Genomic DNA, 22,271 nt, shown 5'->3' on the forward strand with positions numbered 1-22,271 from the left:
ATCCCCCCCCTCCCTCTGAGCTTTTAAGACAGAAACAAATCAGCCAGCCAGATTTAGCATATCCAATACAGAGTTTGCGCAGGAAAACTAATCACATCTACGGTAAATATATTGTAAAAGGTTTTTAATTTCATCACGTCGTCTTTTCTGCATTGTGGCATCGGAGAGTTCCAAATTTGCGACGTCACGTCACGTGAAATGGTGTGTGCTTACCCTGGACAGCTCTATCTTACACACATGGAAATGAGAGAAAATATTATACATTTTGCCATCACGTACAAAATTTGGTAATTCTAGCTGACAGGGTATTCTGTCTTTTCGTATTGCAGAGTTATTGGTTTGTGAGAGTAACGTCATAAATTTTTGAGAAAACGACGTAATTTTCTCACACCTGCTCACAACAGAAGATCACTCTGCAATACGCAAAGACAGAATAGGAGCTATACCCTGGTCAAACTTGCCCTATGTTACTTAAAATCTGATGGATGAGGTTCTATAACCTATAGTCCCCTCTGATAGTACTGGTAGGGGACTAATAAGCAACAAACACATTTTTGTTAAAAGATTTTCTTCTGTAGTGAACAGAAATTTTATTATATGACCAGTAACATGATGTCTAACTATCTGTATAATCTGACAAGCACACACACAGCACAGTGCAACCTACCACATAGCACCAGTTAACATGTGCAATATGAAAGACAAGAATAGAATAAAACACACTAGATTTGGGATGCGGTAATTCTGGGCATAATGGCATAACTTATATGCTACAATCACATCACAATACTGCAGTTCCACGCTAGTGTTGTATGATATCAAATTAACTCTGTATATCCGGACTACTGTAGTAACGTGTAATTATATACAACCCATCTGTACACCGACACTTTGAACAATCACAGTCATTGTAGAACTGCTGTGTCGGTGCATTATGATATGTCGCTAAAAAAAGCGTGATAACCTAATGCTTGCACTAGTAAGTATGTACTCGCAGAGACTGGCTTGGTCTGTATTTCAAAACTGACAGGATGGTCCCCGACATGATGTCTTGAAAGCTAGCTTATTAATTCTCAATGCACATCAACATGATTTAGAATATTCAAGGTTAACGGTGCTACATATCCTTTCATTAATGAAACATCAAGTATGTTTATATTCTGTAAATATGGTAAGCTAGGGACAGCAGAAGTAGCCATCACCACGACTGCCCAGATATCAATTGTATGAGCTAGCATGAACATGTCTATCTACTGTTGTAAACCAGCATTACATCACTATCGCTGTGTAACACTGAAACAGTTACTCACTGTACACCTGTGACAGTTACAGTAACACACTTGAGCAAGCCAATTTGGTTCAAGAGTTTCTCATGGACATGTGATTGGACATTTGAAACCGAAATGGATACACAACACTTTTTATCACCACCTTTTAATGGTAACTTTAAGATATCTGCGCGACTTCTGCCGGAATATGCCCACAAAATGGAGTTAGACTTTACAATTCTCGAGAGGGATCATCCTTATAAAAGATGCTCTTGAACAAGACCCTTTCATACCCATGTTTTATTATTCTTTGTGTGTGGACCTGTTTTAGACCTCACTACTTGTTCTGTTTTTCTAAGGTGTGGTACCTCAAGCAGGGTTACTTTGGATTTTATGATGACTTGTTAAAAAAACTGATGACTGAATTACAATTTCTTCTTCTTAAACTCATCCACTATCTGATGCATCAGAATGTACCACATTTCAGTCTACATGTACTGCTGTGTTGACATGAACAAGTGAGATATTTAAGGCCAGCTTACACACATTTTGTCTACTACCAGGAAGCATTTAATGGTACAAAAGCAAATTCACTACTGAACATGCTGAAATGTAATCCAACTTAAATTTCTAGCTGTTATGAATCTAGAACCTGCTGCAGAAAATATGAAAAATAAAAATACCATGGTAACAAAACACAATATTATGCTTTCTAATTCAGATAATTGATACTTTTGACAGCATTGGCAATGATATGAAGATGAATTCAAATTAACTTGATTATAAACTTAATTTTGTGGGTTCATATTTGTACTGGAGTATTTCTTGAATCACATGGAAGAGCAAATGGTCAAAGATTTTTTATTTATCTGACCAGGATCATCATTCAAATAAAAAACATTCCGATATGAATTTCGTGTCATGTATTGTACATGGCTACACGCATGATGTATGTTGTCCTCCTGGTCTGTCTCCATGCATGTGAAACCATAGTCCAGATACAGGAGATGTTTTTGTTTATAGAATGTCGCACAACTTGCTAATCTGTAAACACATGGTCTCTTACATACCAAAGCATCTCTGTAGAGTTGGTCAGACCACATCAATAGGCCACCGTCTCTAGAATATTGAATCGTTTTGAAAAAAAAATAACTTCATAATTTTGATCACTTGGATATCTGATTCTAGAGCTCTCAAACTAGGGGGAGATAAGCTTTAGTATAGGGGGAGATAAGCTTTAGTAAACTGCAGCTAGATAATTCTGCATAAAAACTTAGGGGCTGGTAACCAGTCTACTTCAATCTCATAATATAAAATGATAAAAAGTATGAAGGAAGTCATATTTCTGAGAATCAAACAATGATACTGATATTTTTATTAAGTGCAACATGGGATGTTACATCAATACATACATCTATTTTTGTGGGGGAAAAAAATACAAATGTATTGCAGAACTGATGAGTTAAATTTTTCATCAGCCAAAGACTGATTTATATCACACAGAACTGAACCAGTTAAACAAATCACTCCATATTAATATTTATTGTTTTCATTAACTTAACATTGATCTATCTCACAACCTATCTCAAACACAGGGAAATTCAGCAGAGACATCAGGTAATGTAATACAGATCCAAGAAGGTTCAGTCTATATGTTGTGCACTGCGGTAAAAACTTAATACATAATACACAGTGCATATAGTGTATTCATACTTATTGACAAGCACACTACAAAACTAACTATAATCATTTCTACATACATTATTGCAACAGATTAAACCAGATTTACCTAACTATGTGTGAGAACCGATAGCTGTTCAAATAACAAACGTATTGCTTCTCATATATACAATTATATTAAATCCAACAGATAATGTATCACAGACCTCAATGCCTCGTCAGTACAAAGTCACTGTCATTATATATTGACCTCCTCCACTGTAGGGAATCTATAGCGGTAGACAAATGTTTGGATCAATATGAAATGTTTGTACCGAGACTCGAATGATGGCAAAACCACACAAGATCTGGATTTTTTACCTTGTTGATTAAAGTATTTTAGTCACTGTACCGTGATCAACAAGGTAAATGTGAGTTAAAAGAACTAAACTTAATTTAAATAGGGATATTTTAACATAATTATATATAGAGGCTAATTTGAACTTTGAAAGCATCATTGGCTTTGTCAACAGTCGAGTCTTGAGAACAGACATTTTGGATAAATCCAACCCTTTTTGTACCTGGTATATTCCATACAGTGTTCTCTGTAGCTTAGATATGTTTACATCCCAAATCATCAGCTACTCTGCTACCCCTGAACACCGCTCCTTTTGTGTTAATTAACACCTATCCTACAAATAGACCAGTAATGTATAGCTCTCCTTACACTATCTATCCCCCCAAAAATGTTTATACATATCTTTTTCACCCTTAATACCTGCTAAAATAGCTAATCCTATCCATCCCACTACATATAGACGTACGCCATCCCACTGAACCTAAACAAGCAACACGGTACACATAGTAACAACAGTACTTCACATGACAAGATCAGTTATATCTTGGCTTTTACAGTATAAATATACACCATCGTAACCTTACAGACACGCCGACAGAACACCGACCTCCATCAGGGAGACGAAACCTGCATGGGTGGAGTCATGTAGGCGATAAACCCGTCAACCAACCAACCTTACAGACATTCTCTCTCGTGTTTATTGTCGTGACATCACTAGAGATATATTATTTTAAAACACTGTATTTAATTACAATTAGAATTGTGTTTTTTAATTATTTAAGAAATGTTCACTTTTATGTTGACATCCTTGGTTTCCCATTCCATGATGAACATTATCATAGGAGAATAACATTATTTAGAAAATACCCTATATACAATATGTAACTTTAATCTCCCCAAAAACACAAGCTTTGTAGTACAGCTACATACACTGTTAATCATACTCCTGGTACTCTGGGTTTTATTACAGGGACAATATGTGGCTACAACACAACACCAACAGCTTCTAATACTACATTTAGGTATCGTGTCTGGGGCCCGATCTGATCAATGCTGATGAACAAATATTTCTTAATGATTAAAAAAGTACATTTCACAAGAGAAACACTGAATATCACGTTGAGAATGAAAGCCCTGTATAGTACCTATATCACACATTTATACACAATAGATTCTCTCTGACATCAGGTTGAGTGTGGCTAAATCCAACTGTTACAATACAAGTACTGATGTGTAGTATTATACAGCCTCAATAAACACCAGGTCAGGTTAATACTCACGGTATCCCAAAGTGATATAAGAACTATGGTATTGACTGTGAACTGCTTCAGTGGTACTGTATAACAGGATAGGCGATTCGTTCATGAAAGATGTTATTCATGCATTGTTAAATTAGAGGTATCATGATGGTAAAGGTATATATACATATTCTAAAATAAATGGAAGTGTTGAAATGGCACCTAGCATGTGAAATTAAGACTACTGCAAATATTGCCTGTTATACAGTATATGTATATGATAAATCTCAAATTATAAGCTGACTTTTGTAACAGTCGGACACCTTTATATATATTTCTGCTGTTTAACAGTGTTTTCCACACCACTGTATCGTATGTATTTGCAATACAAGAAGTGAATGTCAATTATCTTGCACTTGCTCTAACTGAAATCAAACCAGCAGCTTTAAGAAAGAATTTCTTCTCATTCTTTATCTCACTTACACAAACTCATCTTAAGGATCACAAAAAGTCACACACTCTGTCTGTCCTTTCATCGATCACCTAGTTCACACACTCTATCTCTGTCCTTTCATCGATCACCTAGTTCACACCATCTACCCCAAACTTCCGGTACAGCAGCCGTCTACAGCCTACAACCATTACGGTGGTACCAAAGTTCAGGGTAACCATATAGTTCAGGATATCAATGTGTTAACTGATAAACTCAGACTTCCATTTTTCCTCATCCTCCTTACGAGCATCCGGTTTGATCTGGTTCCTCATTCCTCCTAGCACGTTAGACGTAGCCTCGGAGGCAATGATGAGAGGGGAGATAACTGTTGGTGGGATCTGACGAATCACACCTCCCATGGCTCCTGTCACACCCTTCTGCTCATGTTCTTTGGATGCGACGATCACCATGTTCTGGGCTGTGTCAGAGAAGCCCTGTAGAGACAAGAATTATGCGTTATCTGTTATATATATATCAGCATCAGGTAATTGAACTGTTACTATCTAGAAACTTGTACTGCAATATTTTCAAGGCTGTTTTTAAGGCTATTCAGTTGTTAAGTGTTCAAATTAGTAAACAGCTATGTATGTTAGGAAAGTTTACGTTTGAGGCTAACAAATTTAGAGACCTTTATTTATCATCATGAATTCTAATGTACTATATCTTTATACATTGTATTCTGTATCATATACTGATGGGCCAATAGCCTAAAGTTTGAATAAATCTTGAATGACTGACAACCTTAACTGTTAAGCTTTGATATCTGAACACTGACCATGGTAATAGGGGAAACATCATTTAAAAAGTTGTAACATTCAGTGTACATCTTTTACCTACTGAGATATGTTTTGTTTTGTCCATGTACCAGCTGTATAATGATGTTCAATTCCGATTTCAGATTCCATAATTGTGCAAATGACTTAAATTTTGCACACTATTTGAACATTCTTTGAATTTATCATTTCAATAAAATCGTGATGTTGAGTTGTTTATCAATTTATTGTACTGCGAGGACAGTAAATTACAAAATCAATTTACTTTTGGATTGATTTTTCAATCAAATTAGTAATACTGCTATCACTATTTTGCATGAATCAATTACCTAGTCCTATCTAGACATGAAGTCTTGTGTTTCACGTACTGTCAGAGATTGATGAATACATCCTGTATTGTAAGTTTGCTGCTCTTCTAGGATCCTTCAGTGTTTAAATAGGAACTCCTACTGACACTATGAAGTCATTATGTGTTAGTTCTATTTGTGAAGTCTCACCTCCTTCAATACTATGTAAGCGTTGGTCATTCCCTCTCTGAGGTCAGCTGGCTGGCCAGATCGCCCATACTTCTTTCTTCTCCGCAGTCCCTTTGTTCGTACGCTGGGTCCAGGAGATACCATATCAAACGTCACCTCAGCTACATACTGTAAATTGCAATTAGAAGTGTCGAACAATAAGAATTAAGAGTAGACAAACAAGAGGCCCATGGGCCTTAACAGTCATCTGAGTCCTACAGTATTTATTTTTTGTTGTTGAAATATGTACCAATTTGAGTAAAAACTAGTTAATTATAATGTCAACTTAAGTTTGTCAGGACCATGAGCTGATCATTCCTAGACTGAGTTTCAGTAAGATCAGCCTAATAGAACTTGTTTTTAAGTTAGAAATAGTTATTTTAAAAATAGCAGCCATGGCAGCCAAATTGTATTTCTGATCGACCCGAAAAATAACAACACTTTGTCAGGACCATGAGTCGATCATTCCTACAAAGTTTCAGTTCAATCGGCCTAGCAGAACTTGAGTTTATGTTTGAAATAGTTTTTCAAAATGGAAGCTGAGGTGGCCATATTGGATTTTTGATCGACACGAAAAGTAACAACACTTTGTCAAGTCAATAAGTCGATCATTCCTTCCATGTTTCAGCTCAATCGGCCTAGCAGAATTTGACTTTAAGTTTGAAATAGTTTTTCAAAATGGCGGCTGTGTCGGCCATATTGAATTTCGGATCGACCCGAAAAATAACAACACTTTCTCAGGACCATGAGTCGAACATTCCTACAAAGTTTCAGTTTAATCGGCCCATTAGAACTTGACTAAGTTTGAAATAGTTTTTCAAAATGGCAGCTGTGGTGGCCATATTGAATTTCGGATCGACCCGAAAAATACCAACACTTTGTCAGGACCATAAGTAGATTATTCCTGCAAAGTTTCAGTTCAATCGGCCTAGCAGAACTTGTCTTTAAGTTTGAAATTGTTTTTTCAAAATGGCGGCTGTGGCGGCCATATTGGATTTCTGATCAACCCCAAAAATAACAAAACTTTGTCAGGACCATGAGTCGAGCATTCCTATTTAGTTTCAGTTCAATCGGCCTAGTAGAACTTGACGTTAAGTTTGAAATAGTTTTTCAAAATGGCAGCCGTGGTGGCCATATTGGATTTCTGACTGACCAAAAAATAACAAGATTTGGACAGGGAGCTTAAGTTGAAAATGTAAAATGTTAAAGCTCAGGTGATCTAAAAAGTCAGACTGGTCTTATTATTCAAATCAAACAATTTTCTTTTATTTAATTTATAACAAAGACAGATCTAGGCCTGGTAAGAGACCCTCCTTTGAGATGGTTTCTTTGTTAATAACCGCAATCTTGATTGACATGATGAAAACTCTTCCCCATTTCATATGTTTTTGTATTTATTAAGAACATATGTGCCACATCTTTTAAATCCTAAGAACCTACCTGTAAGGTAGACAGTAACACGTGTCTAAACTAAAACCCTATCTGTAAGGTAGACAGTAACGCCTGTCTAAACTAAACACACACAAGACCAAAATTCCAATAGAAATTGACAGGTTGCAAATAACAAAGGAAGTTTCAAAAGTGATCTCTTCTAATAATAAATAACAAGAGGCCCAGAGGGCCTGTAACGCTCACCTGGATATCTAAGCAATCATGGCAAAATATTCTCCAAATGAGATCCAAGCATATCTGTATTATATTTTTCATGCCCAGCAATTTAATGTATGGTTATGGGGTGGGGATCTCAACTGCTTCCAAGCTGTGACTAAGAAACTAGGTCCCTATGGTTGTGGCCGGACCCCAGGATCAATTCTAATATCATGACTGCATTCCTCTCTTTATGCCCAGCATTTGTATATATAGTTTTGGGGTGGGGATCTCAACCATTTCAAAGTTATGGCCCAGGGACTATGTCTCCAAGGGTGGGGCCAAACCCTAGGGCTATCCTGGAAGCAAATGTGCATTTTTCTCTTTACACTCAGCAATTGTATATATGGTTATACGGTAGGGATCTCAACCATTTTCAAGTAATTTTCAAGCCTTTTTTGGGCCCCACCCCTTAGCCGGGGAGTTAGCCCCACCATTTGTACAATTTTGAATCTTCACCACCTAGGGATGCTTTCAGTCAAATTTAGTTGAATTTCAATTTCCTGGGAAAGACCCACAATCTATAGTTGCCTTTTTAATATAATGGACAGAATCATTTCAAAATGCTCCATTTCCTGGGAAAGACCCACAATCTATAGTTGCCTTTTTTAATATAATGGAAATGATATAAACTTTGTAGGAAAATAACTTTTCACAGCCTGTATACAGTAGAAAAGTGGTGTGACTCTCTTCTTGATCAGTGACAGTCTCTTACTGGAGTATCAACATAAACCTCTTTGTAGTGGGGGTTGAGAAATTGGTGGTCTTTTAAGATAGAGGATTTCTTAATAGGAATGGTCTTTTGAGCACACTTTTGACAGTACTGCACTGTATCATATCATGCCATACACAAATATCACTGTTTCTAAGTTTGACCTTGAGTTTGATCTTGAGTTTGACCTTGACATAGCCTTACCTGTACAGACTGGACCACTCTGTTGGTTAGTTCGAGCACGGCCATGGCTGTGGAGGTAGTAAAGGAACTCGCCCCACGCTGGATACCCCGTACAATCCGCCCATCTTTCCTGTACTGCTCAACAGGCAGCCAGAACAGATCCTTCATACCCTGGGCTGTTACAGACACAAGGAGAAAAGGGTAATGGTGAAAAACTGGTCTTTTTTCAGAATAATTAAGCCATCAAGTTTCAAAGTACAGTATTATATAGAAGTCATAGTTCAGAGGTTATGTGGAAACACATCCAAATATACCTCGAACACTTGTGCAATTATAAGTTCTAACATGTTTATTTTGTCACCGATATCTATTGTGAAAATACATGAATCAAAATTTGTGAAATTGAAATTACCCAGAGTTAAAGAAAGAGAGGTCACATACCAAGCTGGACAAAGGAGTGCATAGGTCCCACACCACCAAGTATACTGGGAAGCTGGTTCTTCCTGATGTCGGTCAGCCATTCATTTGCTGTGTACTGGAGAAGACGGTCAAATCCTAACAATCTGAAATAATGATTTTATCTTATATAAGATATTGGGACGAAAAGAGACTAATAGAGATAAACCAGTAAGGCGAAATCAGTGAAATCAATCCAATAAAACCTTCAAGGGAATCGGAAAAATGTAGGCAGGCTAATCATTATGTTATCTTGTTGAGGATGTGAATCTGAAGTTATAAACAGCAGATTTCTAAGCTACGTTTGACTTTATATAACTGATAATAAATCAATAAATTTCTGAATTACTACCAATAATATTCAATTAAAATCACTGATGGTCTGATCAAGAGATACCTTTAATTACAGGAATATGTTTTCTCTCATGAACTTGGTACAACTTACCCATGCTGGTGATTGATACCTTTCAATTTCAGCTCTGAGCAATTGAGCTGGGCCAGCCCTGCTAATAACCCTGTAAGGGCTCCCTGAAATAACATGTATGTTTATAAACCATATCCAAACAAATTACTAGGTGAGGCTTTGTGTGCAATATAACGTCAGATACAAAATTGCTACAATCACGTTTTCATTTTTAGCAGGCAAGAAACTTGAAATGAAAGAGGCATGTCAGCAAAGTACATATCTAAGCGCACCACAGTTAGTGTGAAAACTCTAAAATAAGCTTACTGCTAGAATAGATATATTCACAATACCTATTTTTCTATTAAAACTCACGTGTTCTCGGTCAACTCTCTTCTTTCCGGTGTAATCTAATCTAATTGGCACATCAGGTGAAAATATGAAAGACCTGCAACATGAACAGTAACATTGAATATACTCCTTGTAAAATGTTAGCAAAAGGATATCTTTTTTATAACATGAATATCAACCTGTCCTATAATTAGATAAAGTATGCACTGTAGTAATCTAGATTTAAATGGTGTCATTCTACATTAAATCAATATTGTGAACAGGTAAAACTTACTTAAAGAATACTGGCTGATAAGGTGTCTTTTCTACAGCTTGTGTTGGTGTGTTATCATAGTCTGGAACAGGGTCATTGGCAGTTATCTCCCCTCCAAGCTGCTCTTCCTGTAACTCATCAAACCTCATGAGCAGTTCCTGTGGATCTGTTTCCTCCTCAATGATCTCAGGATGACCAACTACCATGACAGGTGGAGGTGGGGAGGGGGCGTTGGTCCCAGGGGTTGACCTTGTCCTTGGTTTGGTGTCCGACTCAGGTGGGGAAGGATTGGGGTTAGTGTGACCTCCTCCAGAAACCTCAGTGAAGAAAATTTTCAGGAAGGCAAGAGAGTCCTTAAAATAAAACCAAGCAATTACTCTTAGGACTTGATCTTGATATTCCTTAGGCTTAACAATATCTCAAAACAATGCCTCGTAATTCCTTAGGCTAAATTATACCTCATAACTCCGTTTTTGTCATTCCTTAGGCTATATATACATGTAAAAGGAACATTATTGCATACAATGCAGGTACTTGAATTAATACAATTAGCATACCCGATTTTTCATCTTATATTTAAGAAATGAAGCAGAAAACACAATTTCAGTCTGATCTCAGCTAGCAGCCAAGTTAGCTCATTGATAACCTTTGGTTACATAAACCTTTGATGCCATTTCGCAGACTATTAAAGCAAAGAAGATAATTCTGTGAAGGTATTATCATTATTAACTCATTCACCCCTGATGACACATTTGAACTCCTCCAATTCAAAGGTTGGAATAGTTCATTAAGAAATTTCAGGGGTGAATGAGTTAAATAATCATTTGTGAAGTATAATCTCACCTGGTCCACATTGAGCCGGAGGGGTTGGACAGAGACACGGAGGGCACACTCCTCCGCCCTCACGGTGGGGTCTGGACGTGTGTGAATGGCTTTCACTAAAAGCTGAAATACAATAAAAAACGACTGTGATTTGTATAGAATTTTTTTAATATAAGTATTTATAATGGAATAATAATAGAGCTGTCAGTATACTGTGGACACCTTCTACACTTTATCTTCACAAAGTATTCTTTTAATAAAACTACTGTAACTGTAGACTTACATGTTATAAATAGAGGTTCTTACTTACCATGTTGGCATTGGATTGTCTAGGCATACTCTCTGAGGAGTAACGGTACAGAAACTTGTTGATGTTTGAGCTCTCGAGGCGGTCTCGCAGTTCAAGGTCATTGATGAGGAGGATCTGTCTGGAGGCCTGCTCCGTGTTACTTGGGTACTTTTCATGCTGCATCTGGACCTACCACATTTAACATCACATATAAACATACCACAGCCTTTATTTGTGTATAGCTCGGGTATAAAACATATACAGGTAGTAAAGTAAATTATTCACCAAGACAAACTTGGTGTCATTGGTTAGACAAAATGATAACTTTGAACTATGAGTCATTAATTTTTAAATCCATTCCAAAATAAAAATGTCCAGGAATGTTCTTCCCACTGTTTTGTAACCTTCACTACAATGGTTTACTTAGTAACCTTGACCTAAATACTGACCTTGGTGAGCTGAAGTTCCATGAGCGTTGTGGTGTCTCTGCCTGGCCCGCCACGGGATTGCCAGGGTGATCTGTTAACAGTCTCTGTACTTGCTTTGGTGGTGTACCTCATACCTAGGATTGGTGACCCATCCCTGAAACAGGTCACTCTGACATTCTCAGTTACCTCAATACACAGTTATACTTACCACTTCAACCAAGTTTAGCAAAAATATAGGTTATACATTCTTACAAATTTACAAAAATACTAACATACACAATGTATATTAAACAGATTTCACTATCACTGAAAATCATCTATTACAAATTCATATATACACTTACCCATGCTCCTTTGATCTAGTAGAATACACCGCTTCTTTTCCTGTGGAACATAAAACAAATAATATAATGCACAGCATTGTGAACAGTCTTTGAACTCTCGAGCCCATCAGAGGCTTGCAAAAATAATGAAACTAGAATAAAAGGTCGGCAGAACCAACATATGCTCCAAGAATAAGCTCCTGGTTTGGAGGGCATATGCCCTATTGTAGTTCTAGAAAATATGTCACCTAGTTACTCCTAAATCAAGAGATTTTCTTTTTCAAAAGAGGCAAGCATCCATCTCTGATTGGTTTTAATAGATATAATGTATCCTTGAAGAGATAACAATATTAAGTTTCATTTAAAAAGTTACTGTCTGTAAAACATGAGTTTCGGACACGGGGAAACACAGTGACATGGTTGGACAAAGCGAAAACTACATGCTCCCGAAAACAAATATTTCGGGGAGGATTAAAACTTGACAATGTCATATGAAATGGGAAGTCATTTTCTATATATTTTTTATGCCATTTTTCTATTTATATATGACACAATGCATGTTACTTTATCCCAGTATATATGTTGACTGTATCAATGTGTTCCTTACCTTGTGTGTTGTCAACGTTACAGGGCTTGAAGTCACTTCCCCCGTAAATGTACCAGACTAGAGTCATCTCCTTCAGAGTGTACCGCTGCTCCGCCAGTGGGTAGTGGTCTGGGGACTTTAACAGGTCAGTCCGACCAAGCGGCTGGCTGAAGAAGTTTTCTTTAATCTCTATAGGGTCTGTAACCAGCACTCGAATAGAAGGTTCACCATCCCGTGGCTGTTTGATTAAACAGATGTTTTATTTCCTAGTTATCTCAACAATTTTATTTTCTCATTTTGTCTTTTTTCCCAAGAATGTTTAATGTTTTCATTTTTTTTTTTTTTACAAGGACTAAATGACAACATCTTTGACTGGATATATGGCTGAAATGATTTTTTTTCATTTTTTTTTTCAAAGGAATATAAACTTATAATCATTGAGAAAGATGTAAAAACAATTCCCGCTAATTTAAAATAAAACAAGAATTACGCGTAATTAGATGTCTCGCCTGTCCCCGCTTTGAGCATAAGATTCAATGTGTAAGTTTGAGCCGAAGTTCGGAATTTTACATTTAATAAACAAGTTTGGCAATAAATCAACATGGAGGCATAAAAGGAACAAGTGCTGGGAGCCGGCCATTACATGTGTCCCCCGAACTATCCCCGTATTCTGAAAACCAAATGTATATAGGAGAACGTATCTCGTAGTGCCATAATACACATACATACCAAATTTGAGCAAAATCAAAATATTTGTGAATTTCGACCAATCATGCAGAAGCCAGTATATGCAGACTGTCTTGTCAGATCAAACACGAATGCCGCGGTTGCGTTCACAGTGCAAAAATACACTTACATACTGATTTTTAGCGAAATCAAACAATAACTGAATTTCGACCAATCTGAAGCAAATAAACAGTGGCCATTTTGTCAAATAATAAAATGAATGTCATGGTTGAGTTTGCAGTGCCAAGATACAAGTACATACCAAATTTGACTGATATTGAACAAGAACTGAATTAAGACCAATCAAATGCCAGTATAAGACGGGCATTTTGTCAAACCAGGAAACAGAAGTCGCAGTTGGTTCGTAGTGCCAAGATACATCTATATACCAAATTTGAACGAAATCGAACGGTAACTGAATTTCGACCAATCAGAACCCAATATACAGCAGCCATTTTGTCAAATCAGAAAACGGATGTTGCGACTGAGTTTGCAGTGCCAATATACATGTACTTACCAAATTTGATTGAAATGGGAAAATAATTGAATTTCAACCAATCAGAAGACAGTATAAGGTGGCCATTATGTCAAATCCGAAACAGGTGTTGCGGCTGAGTTCGCAGTGACAAAATAAACTCACATAAAAAGTTTGAGCAAATTCAAACATTTGAATTTCGACCAATCAGAAGCCAGTATACTGAGGCCATGTTTGTTGTCTTATTCCATTAAAACATTGACGTTGTAACCCTAAAGATGGTACTGATCATCCCAACTTACAGTCTAAGTTTAATTAGTGTAACACTTTAAATATTTGAGATACAGCATATAATACACAGCTAAAGGCAAAAGCTTTACATTTAGGAAGATGATGTGAAAAACGATGCTGCCGCCATAGCCACCGGAAAAGTAACACCTCAGTCCCGCCTCCGCGACATCCGTCACAGGCGAGACAAAAAATATGTCAAAATTTATTACAGCAAACTAACCATGATACCAAGTCCAGGGTCATCGATGACACAGAATTCTTCATCATCACTCATCACCTCCATCCGCTCCGATAATGCACTACTTGCAAACGAATCAGCACTGTCAGAAATCACAATTGGCCGAATCCCTCCAGCAGGTGGCACTGGTTGTGATGTCCCTCCGCCATTGGTAACAAAGTAAACCTCTGTGGTAGAAGACGGCGAAGCATTCTCTGGGAGATCTGTCGAATAGAATCAGGTGAGTTGTCAGAGCTAGACTAAAAGGCACATTGATCCTGTATCATCCATCTCTATTATTACTTCAAAAATACGTATAAACTAATTAAGTTTCTAATGTACAAATGTACTACATTTTACATCTACTTACTATTGTATATATGTAGTGTCAATCAAAATACCTGCTGTTAGTATTTCAAAGGTGATAAATACAGGGAAAATGGTTATCAGAGACCAATTATGCTTTAACATCAAATCTGAAATCTAATGGAAGTTCTCGTTACCCTGTTTCAAACAAGAGGCCCAATGGGCCTGCATCGCTCACCTGGTATTAATCTCACACTTGTAATCTTAATAGTGGACTAAATAACAGATACAGGCAGAATATCAGTGTTTGATTCATAAGAACCTATTAATTTTTTTAAACATATGATGCCTGTGACCTCGAATGTTGAACAAGGACATTAGGTTGAAAGTGGGAAAAGGTCATTCATTTGAACAAACTTGGTAGCCCTTAATCCCAGCATGCTACAGGCCCAATATCAGTACCCTCTGCCTTTTGGTTATTGAGAAGAAGTCGTTTGAAGATTTTAAGACATTTGACCCCTGTGACCTTGAAGGTGGGTCAAGGTCATTCAATCGAACAAACTTGGTAGCCCTTCATCCCAGCATGCTACAGGCCCAATATCAGTAAAAAGTTGACGCCGGACGGACATACTTGTTATTACTGTATATATCCTACACATCGCAGTTGTGGTGTACATACTTGTTATTACTATATATATCCTACACATCGTAGTTGTGGTGTACATACTTGTTATTATTATATATATCCTACACATCGTAGTTGTGGTGTACATACTTGTTATTATTATATATATCCTACACATCGTAGTTGTGGGGAACATACTTGTGATTTCTATTTAGATCCTACACCATAGTTGTGGGGTACATACTTGCTGCCTGTTGGGATTCTAACATCGCGTCCTCTACCAGAGTCTCTAGATGTCCTTGGCGTGACACAGTCAGCCCTACAGCATCTCCATCTTCAGTGGCTGAATCCTGAAGCTGGAGAAACAATAACATAGTTATGAAATTTAAAATAATCTCTATAAGAAATTTTAATACTGAGTTGCTGTTCATGGCACAATTCCATTTAAGAGGACAAAAACAAATTGTGTTACAAGCAAGAATTATAATGAGTTTGTTTGCACTAGACATGGTTTACTGTATCAGCATTTTACACAAGTTTTAATCTTTACAAGAACAAAGTTCCAGATTTCAGGGAAAATTAATTGAAACAATTATACATGTATAAAGATTAAATTCAAACTGACTATATAAAAAAAAGAAAACCCCTTTCACTTACAGTCCTTCTTACACTGTTTAATATGCATTTTCAATAATTTAAACCGATATAAGTTTATGGATGAAACCCAGACATTACATTGTAGAAATAACTTTCAAATATGACAACATAACACAAATATCCCAGACTTAATGATCACAGAACCCCTGAGATAGATATTGTCACCTCGTCGCCCACTACCAGGTCCTGAGTGCTGTCCCTTAGACTAGGTGTCTCTTCATGGAAGTACAGATCTCCGTCATTGGCAAAATACTGAATCAGTTCCATCAGGGCCTTGCACGAGTCAGAACAGGTCCGCAGGTTCAGTCGGTTTGTCAGAACCTTCAAGTCTGTCTTAGGAAATTTCTGTAAGATTAAAAACACAAACTTTGTGTCATACAAAATAACACTGATTTGTCTTATTTCAAAGCTAATTCAGATACTGAAAGCATTGATCAACCTATGTGGGACCTCGAAAAAACAGGCATACAAAATTTTTTTTTTAGAATTACCTTGTCAGGTACACATATAATTGCTGCACCATGGCATAAGTTCAATCTGGCCATTTGAGGCAGGTGAGGAAATAACATAAATGTTTTGCATGATAAATATCACTTATTGTGTTCAGTCAAAGCTGCCCAATATGCCAACTCTATTGATGATGACGGTTCTTTGCTAGGAGTGAAAAAGAAACTGGTCCTTTGTCATTGAGGATTAACTGTTGTATCAGATTCAGTTCATTTATTCCTTGTGTTTTAAAACACATCGGAGAGAAGACATCACATATACAGTACAAAACAATACAATGCTGTGATAATACAGCATTACACAATGTTATACATGAACATAATGAAAAGAGGTCTAACGTATCAGAGAGGTCAAATAATTGCTTTTCTTTGATTCCAAAGGGACAACACTGGACAATAAGAGTACACAAGCTGTGTATTACCCGACTTACCAGATCCTTGCCATCACTGAACCGCAGTGATAATTCAAACCTCTCCAAGTCCGCCACACACACATAATCTGGAAAAACAACAACAGCTAGCAATGGACAGACACCAATATTTAACATTAGTTCAGTTTTAAATGTTTTTTTTTAAGAATGACTGGTACATTTCAAAAATCAAGTAGAGATAACCACTTCATTTGACCATGTGTGATCACCTTTCTCTCTGTAACATTACATATCTCTTATCAAATATCTGTATCACCATTAAAGAAATCCTACCTTCATATATACACTGTCACTGTAAAGACATCATATCTATACTTCATACCCCATTTACCTGTCATGTATCCTGAATGTGTTTTATAGTCAACACTAGCATCTAGATCATGACATTTGAATGTATTACAAGTAAATTAGCTTTAAAAGAATATCATGGAAACTTTGAAAATGCATGGAAACTTTGAAAATGCATGGCATACCTTTCCTCAAGTTTGGCATTGTGTTCACAGGTTTTTGAGACAAGAATAGGGATGCATCATCTAAAACAAATCTGAAAAGAGAAAGAATACATCATTTGATACATGAAACAGCCTCAAATGGAATACAATGTATGTGCTTATTTTGTTACTATGCATGCACCTCCATTTTTCTTTTTTTTTTCTTCAACGAACAAAAAGAAAAACATTGAGTTTGAAAAGAGGTTATGTTAAAGAAACAAACATATCTGTATTGAACAAACTGTTTCTATAGCAACACATACCTGAGTAGTGAGGTAGGAGACTTGGCTAACATCTACCTGAGTAGCTAGGTAGGAGACTTGGCTAACACGTACCTGAGTAGCTAGGTAGGAGACTTGGCTAACATCTACCTGAGAAGCTAGGTAGGAAACCTGGCTAACATCTACCTGAGTAGCTAGGTAGGAGACTTGGCTAACACGTACCTGAGAAGTGAGGTAGGAGACTCGGCTATGTAGGAGACTTGGCTAACATCTACCTGAGTAGCTAGGTAGGATACTTGACTAACATCTACCTGAGGAGGGAGGTAGGAGACTTGGCTAACATCTACATGAGTAGCTAGGTAGGAGACTTGGCTAACATCTACCTGAGTAGCTATGTAGGAGACTTGGCTAACATCTACCTGAGTAGCGAGGTAGGAGACTTGGCTAACATCTACCTGAGTAGTGAGGTAGGAGGCTTGGCTAACATCTACCTGAGTAGCTAGGTAGGAGATGTGGCTAACATCTACCTGAGTAGCTAGGTAGGAGACTTGACTAACATCTACATGAGTAGTGAGGTAGGAGACTTGGCTAACATCTACCTGAGTAGTGAGGTAGGAAACTTGGCTAACATCTACCTGAGTAGCTAGGTAGGGGACTTGGCTAACATCTACCTGAGTAGTGAGGTAGGAGACTTGGCTAACACGTACCTGAGAAGTTAGGTAGGAGACTTTGCTAACATCTACCTGAGAAGCTAGGTAGGAGACTTGGCTAACATCTACCTGAGTAGTGAGGTAGGAAACTTGGCTAACATCTACCTGAGTAGCTAGGTTGGGGACTTGGCTAACATCTACCTGAGTAGTGAGGGAGGAGACTTGGCTACCATATACCTGAGTAGCGAGGTAGGGGACTTGGCTAACATCTACCTGAGTAGTGAGGGAGGAGACTTGGCTACCATATACCTGAGTAGCGAGGTAGGGGACTTGGCTAACATCTACCTGAGTAGTGAGGTAGGATACTTGACTAACATCTACCTGAGTAGTGAGGTAGGAGACTTGACAAACATCTACCTGAGAAGTGAGGTAGGAGACTTGGCTAACAAGTCCCTCAGAAGTGAGGTAGGAGACTTGGCTACCCCGTACCTGAGAAGTTAGGTAGGAGACTTTGCTAACATCTCCCTGAGAAGCTAGGTAGGAGACTTGGCTAACATCTATGTGAGTAGTGAGGTAGGAGACTTGACTAACATCTACCTGAGAAGTGAGGTAGGAGACTTTGCTAACACGTACCTGAGAAGTGAGGTAGGAGACTTGGCTAACATCTACGTGAGTAGCTAGGTAGGAGACTTGGCTAACATCGACCTGAGTAGTGAGGTAGGAGACTTGGCTAACATCTTCCTGAGTAGCTAGGTAGGAGATGTGGCTAACATCTACCTGAGTAGCTTGGTAGGAGACTTGGCTAACATCTTCCTGAGTAGCTAGGTAGGAGATGTGGCTAACATCTACCTGAGTAGCTAGGTAGGGGATTTGGCTAACATCTACCTGAGTAGTGAGGTAGGAGACTTGGCTAACATCTTCCTGAGTAGTGAGGTAGGAGACTTGGCTAACACGTACCTGAGTAGTGAGGTAGGAGACTTGGCTAACACGTACCTGAGAAGTTAGGTAGGGGACTTTGCTAACATCTACCTGAGAAGCTAGGTAGGAGACTTGGCTAACATCTTCCTGAGTAGTGAGGTAGGAGACTTGGCTAACATCTTCCTGAGTAGTGAGGTAGGAGACTTGGCTAACATCTACGTGAGTAGCTAGGTAGGAGACTTGGCTAACACGTACCTGAGTAGTGAGGTAGGAGACTTGGCTAACATCTTCCTGAGTAGTGAGGTAGGAGACTTGGCTAACACATACCTGAGAAGTAAGGTAGGAGTCTTGGCTAACATCTACCTGAGTAGCTAGGTAGGAAATGCGGCTAACATCTACCTGAGTAGCTTGGTAGGAGACTTGGCTAACATCTTCCTGAGTAGCTAGGTAGGAGATGTGGCTAACATCTACCTGAGTAGCTTGGTATCAGACTTGGCTAACATCTTCCTGAGTAGCTAGGTAGGAGACTTGGCTAACATCGACCTGAGTAGTGAGGTAGGAGACTTGGCTAACATCTTCCTGAGTAGCTAGGTAGGAGACTTGGCTAACATCTTCCTGAGTAGTGAGGTAGGAGACTTGGCTAACACGTACCTGAGAAGTGAGGTAGGAGACTCGGCTATAATATTGCTGGAAATACTAAAGCTCTCTGCCATTAACACTGCATTTGTCTTGATGTGAAGTGGTCTGAAGTATTCAACAGTATTATCATTATACATTCAGTACAGAATAAAAGCAAATCTACTAATAGACATTGATGGCTTGAATTGCAGAACTTTACAGTTTGTGATCTACCAGATAAAGCTATACAAATGTTAGAGTTTCATCATTCTATTATCTTGTATACATTAACAGACGTGATTAACATAGTTTTAAAGATATAAAATATTTCAGGTCTGTCCATTTTTCATGAGTCTTCAGTGTATAGAGTTTGGCAAGTATGTACATGTTTTACTCATGAAGTTTCTGCCTACCTGTAATCAACAGCGCAGTCCCATAAATGTACATGTAGCTCTGTCAAAACTTTAGCCATGGTGTAGCCAAGTATATCATAATCTTTCACATCAAGAAATGCCAGTACCTACAATACAGAACACCAACGTTTACTTAACAAAAAACATTCGGTTAAATTTGCATTAAGTCAGAGACAAATTAACATACACGAGTTTTATACAGACAAGTTACCTGTGAAATCCAGCTCTGATCAGCTGCTGCCATCTTGTGTCGCAGAGTTCCCCCTCGGATTCCCACTGCCACCAGGAACTCCTTTAACCATGACAATTTTAAGGTCATTCAGCAAGGTTATATTCACTAAAGCATCTTGTTTCTAAAATTCAACTTTTTTTTGGTATCAGAAAGTATTAAAATATTTGAGAGATTTTTTTAGCTTGACACCAGGTATTTAATACTTCAGAGTTTTTATCTTGACACCAGGTATTTAATAATTCAGAGTTAATACTTCAAGACTGACCTTAATTTTTTCATCCTTTGTTAGATCGTTAATGGGTGTAGAATCCAGTTTGATTTTAACAGCAACTGATACCATATCATTGGTATCCATGTCATAAGACATTTCCATGGACTTGGCCATGACCCCAGGGTCAGTCTTGTGTACCAGTCTGTGGTCCCTGAGGTGGTCAGCAACCCTACATATATCTTCCCGTGTCAGATTGACTGTCTTATCCTTTAAAGCATCATCTACGTTAGCTGAAACATATCCAGGATCACAAGTTAAATACATTTTACAAGCTTCTTGAAAAGCTCCAAGTAAACGGCTGGTAGTTTATATAATCACAGAGATTGACGGTAGTGAGTGTAACATGAAAGTGTCTATGTATCTCCCTTATTTTCTAATATATTTTCATCTATTTTTATACATAAATAAATAACTCATTGTACCATGTCATTTTTGAAACACTTGATTCTGTTTCGAATTATAAAAAAAGTTTAAAGTAATTGTGAAAATTGTGCTGTATATGATGTTTATGTTTAGAAATATTTAAACCCACAAAGTTAATTGTGTAAAAATTGATAACTTTCCTTTTTAATTCTCTCTTTTCTCTGCCAGACATAAAACGTTTCTATAAAAGAAACATTCTCAACAAATTACATTAAATAATTTCTGTATGAAATCAATAAACATGATCAGCATGAAAATAAGCATTACATAACCTTACATACCACAGTGGTAGAGTTCTGCCTTGTGGCTGAAGAAGCAGACATACTGAAGGCTGGGGTCACCATTGTGATTAGCTACAGTGAAGATATTGGCATCCTCCAGGAGGACTACCACTTCTCCGTGGGTCTTCTCTACCTGAAAAACGAAATACATGGGTATATAAAACCTAGAAACAGGAAGGACTACCACTTCTCTGTGGGTCTTCTCTACCTGTAATACAAAATACATGGGTATATAAAACCTAGAAACAAGGAGGACAACCACCTCTCTGTGGGTCTTCTCTACCTGTAATACAAAATAAACCTAGAAACCAGGAGGACTACCACCTCTCCCTGGGTCTTCTCTACCTGTAATACAAAATACACGGGTATATAAAACCTAGAAACCAGGAGGACTACCACCTCTCCCTGGGTCCTCTCTACCTAAAAATGCAAAATATCTCGATACGGGATTTACCTAACCATTCTTTTTCCAATAGATGATAGTATCAACCTCGAGATACGTTCTGTTTAAAAGGTAATTAAAACCTACACTACATAAAGTTTGTTATCTTGTTAACACTGCCTAGAAAAATCAAAATATGTGTTCAATCCAAGTAGATTTAGAAAATCAGCTGTTTTAGCAAGCGAATTTGTGTATCACCAATATCAAACTTTCATATGGTACATTATCTGATCTCCTATGTTTTTTTTTTAGACAGGCCAATTAGGAGACTGACAATATTCATTAGGCTATGAAATATGGTGCCCAACCTGGAAGATATG

At 37.7% G+C, this 22,271-nt stretch overlaps 1 protein-coding gene across 2 annotated transcripts in view; it reads right to left on the reverse strand.

The window, feature by feature from the left end:
* Window positions 1-551: 551 nt before the first annotated feature.
* Window positions 552-22,271, reverse strand: part of LOC110454351 (autophagy-related protein 2 homolog A-like) — a 69,037-nt gene continuing 47,317 nt past the window's right edge. For both annotated transcript variants that reach the window (XM_021503819.1, XM_021503818.1), the window contains 22 exons: window positions 21,510-21,642; window positions 20,800-21,035; window positions 20,514-20,594; window positions 20,303-20,409; window positions 19,923-20,015; window positions 17,465-17,535; window positions 16,992-17,059; window positions 16,220-16,399; window positions 15,642-15,753; window positions 14,470-14,690; window positions 12,779-12,995; window positions 12,193-12,232; window positions 11,870-12,002; window positions 11,442-11,609; window positions 11,153-11,254; window positions 10,331-10,662; window positions 10,081-10,153; window positions 9,748-9,830; window positions 9,288-9,409; window positions 8,868-9,022; window positions 6,287-6,433; window positions 552-5,450 (listed from right to left, as the gene is read on the reverse strand). In XM_021503819.1, the coding sequence (XP_021359494.1) occupies window positions 5,217-5,450; window positions 6,287-6,433; window positions 8,868-9,022; window positions 9,288-9,409; window positions 9,748-9,830; window positions 10,081-10,153; window positions 10,331-10,662; window positions 11,153-11,254; window positions 11,442-11,609; window positions 11,870-12,002; window positions 12,193-12,232; window positions 12,779-12,995; window positions 14,470-14,690; window positions 15,642-15,753; window positions 16,220-16,399; window positions 16,992-17,059; window positions 17,465-17,535; window positions 19,923-20,015; window positions 20,303-20,409; window positions 20,514-20,594; window positions 20,800-21,035; window positions 21,510-21,642 (3,108 nt within the window). In that variant the 3' untranslated portion in view covers window positions 552-5,216. The remainder of the gene's footprint in view (window positions 5,451-6,286; window positions 6,434-8,867; window positions 9,023-9,287; window positions 9,410-9,747; window positions 9,831-10,080; window positions 10,154-10,330; window positions 10,663-11,152; window positions 11,255-11,441; window positions 11,610-11,869; window positions 12,003-12,192; window positions 12,233-12,778; window positions 12,996-14,469; window positions 14,691-15,641; window positions 15,754-16,219; window positions 16,400-16,991; window positions 17,060-17,464; window positions 17,536-19,922; window positions 20,016-20,302; window positions 20,410-20,513; window positions 20,595-20,799; window positions 21,036-21,509; window positions 21,643-22,271) is intronic.

Source organism: Mizuhopecten yessoensis, unplaced genomic scaffold, assembly GCF_002113885.1.
Source record: "Mizuhopecten yessoensis strain PY_sf001 unplaced genomic scaffold, ASM211388v2 scaffold7781, whole genome shotgun sequence".
NCBI classification, from domain to species: Eukaryota; Metazoa; Mollusca; class Bivalvia; order Pectinida; family Pectinidae; genus Mizuhopecten; species Mizuhopecten yessoensis.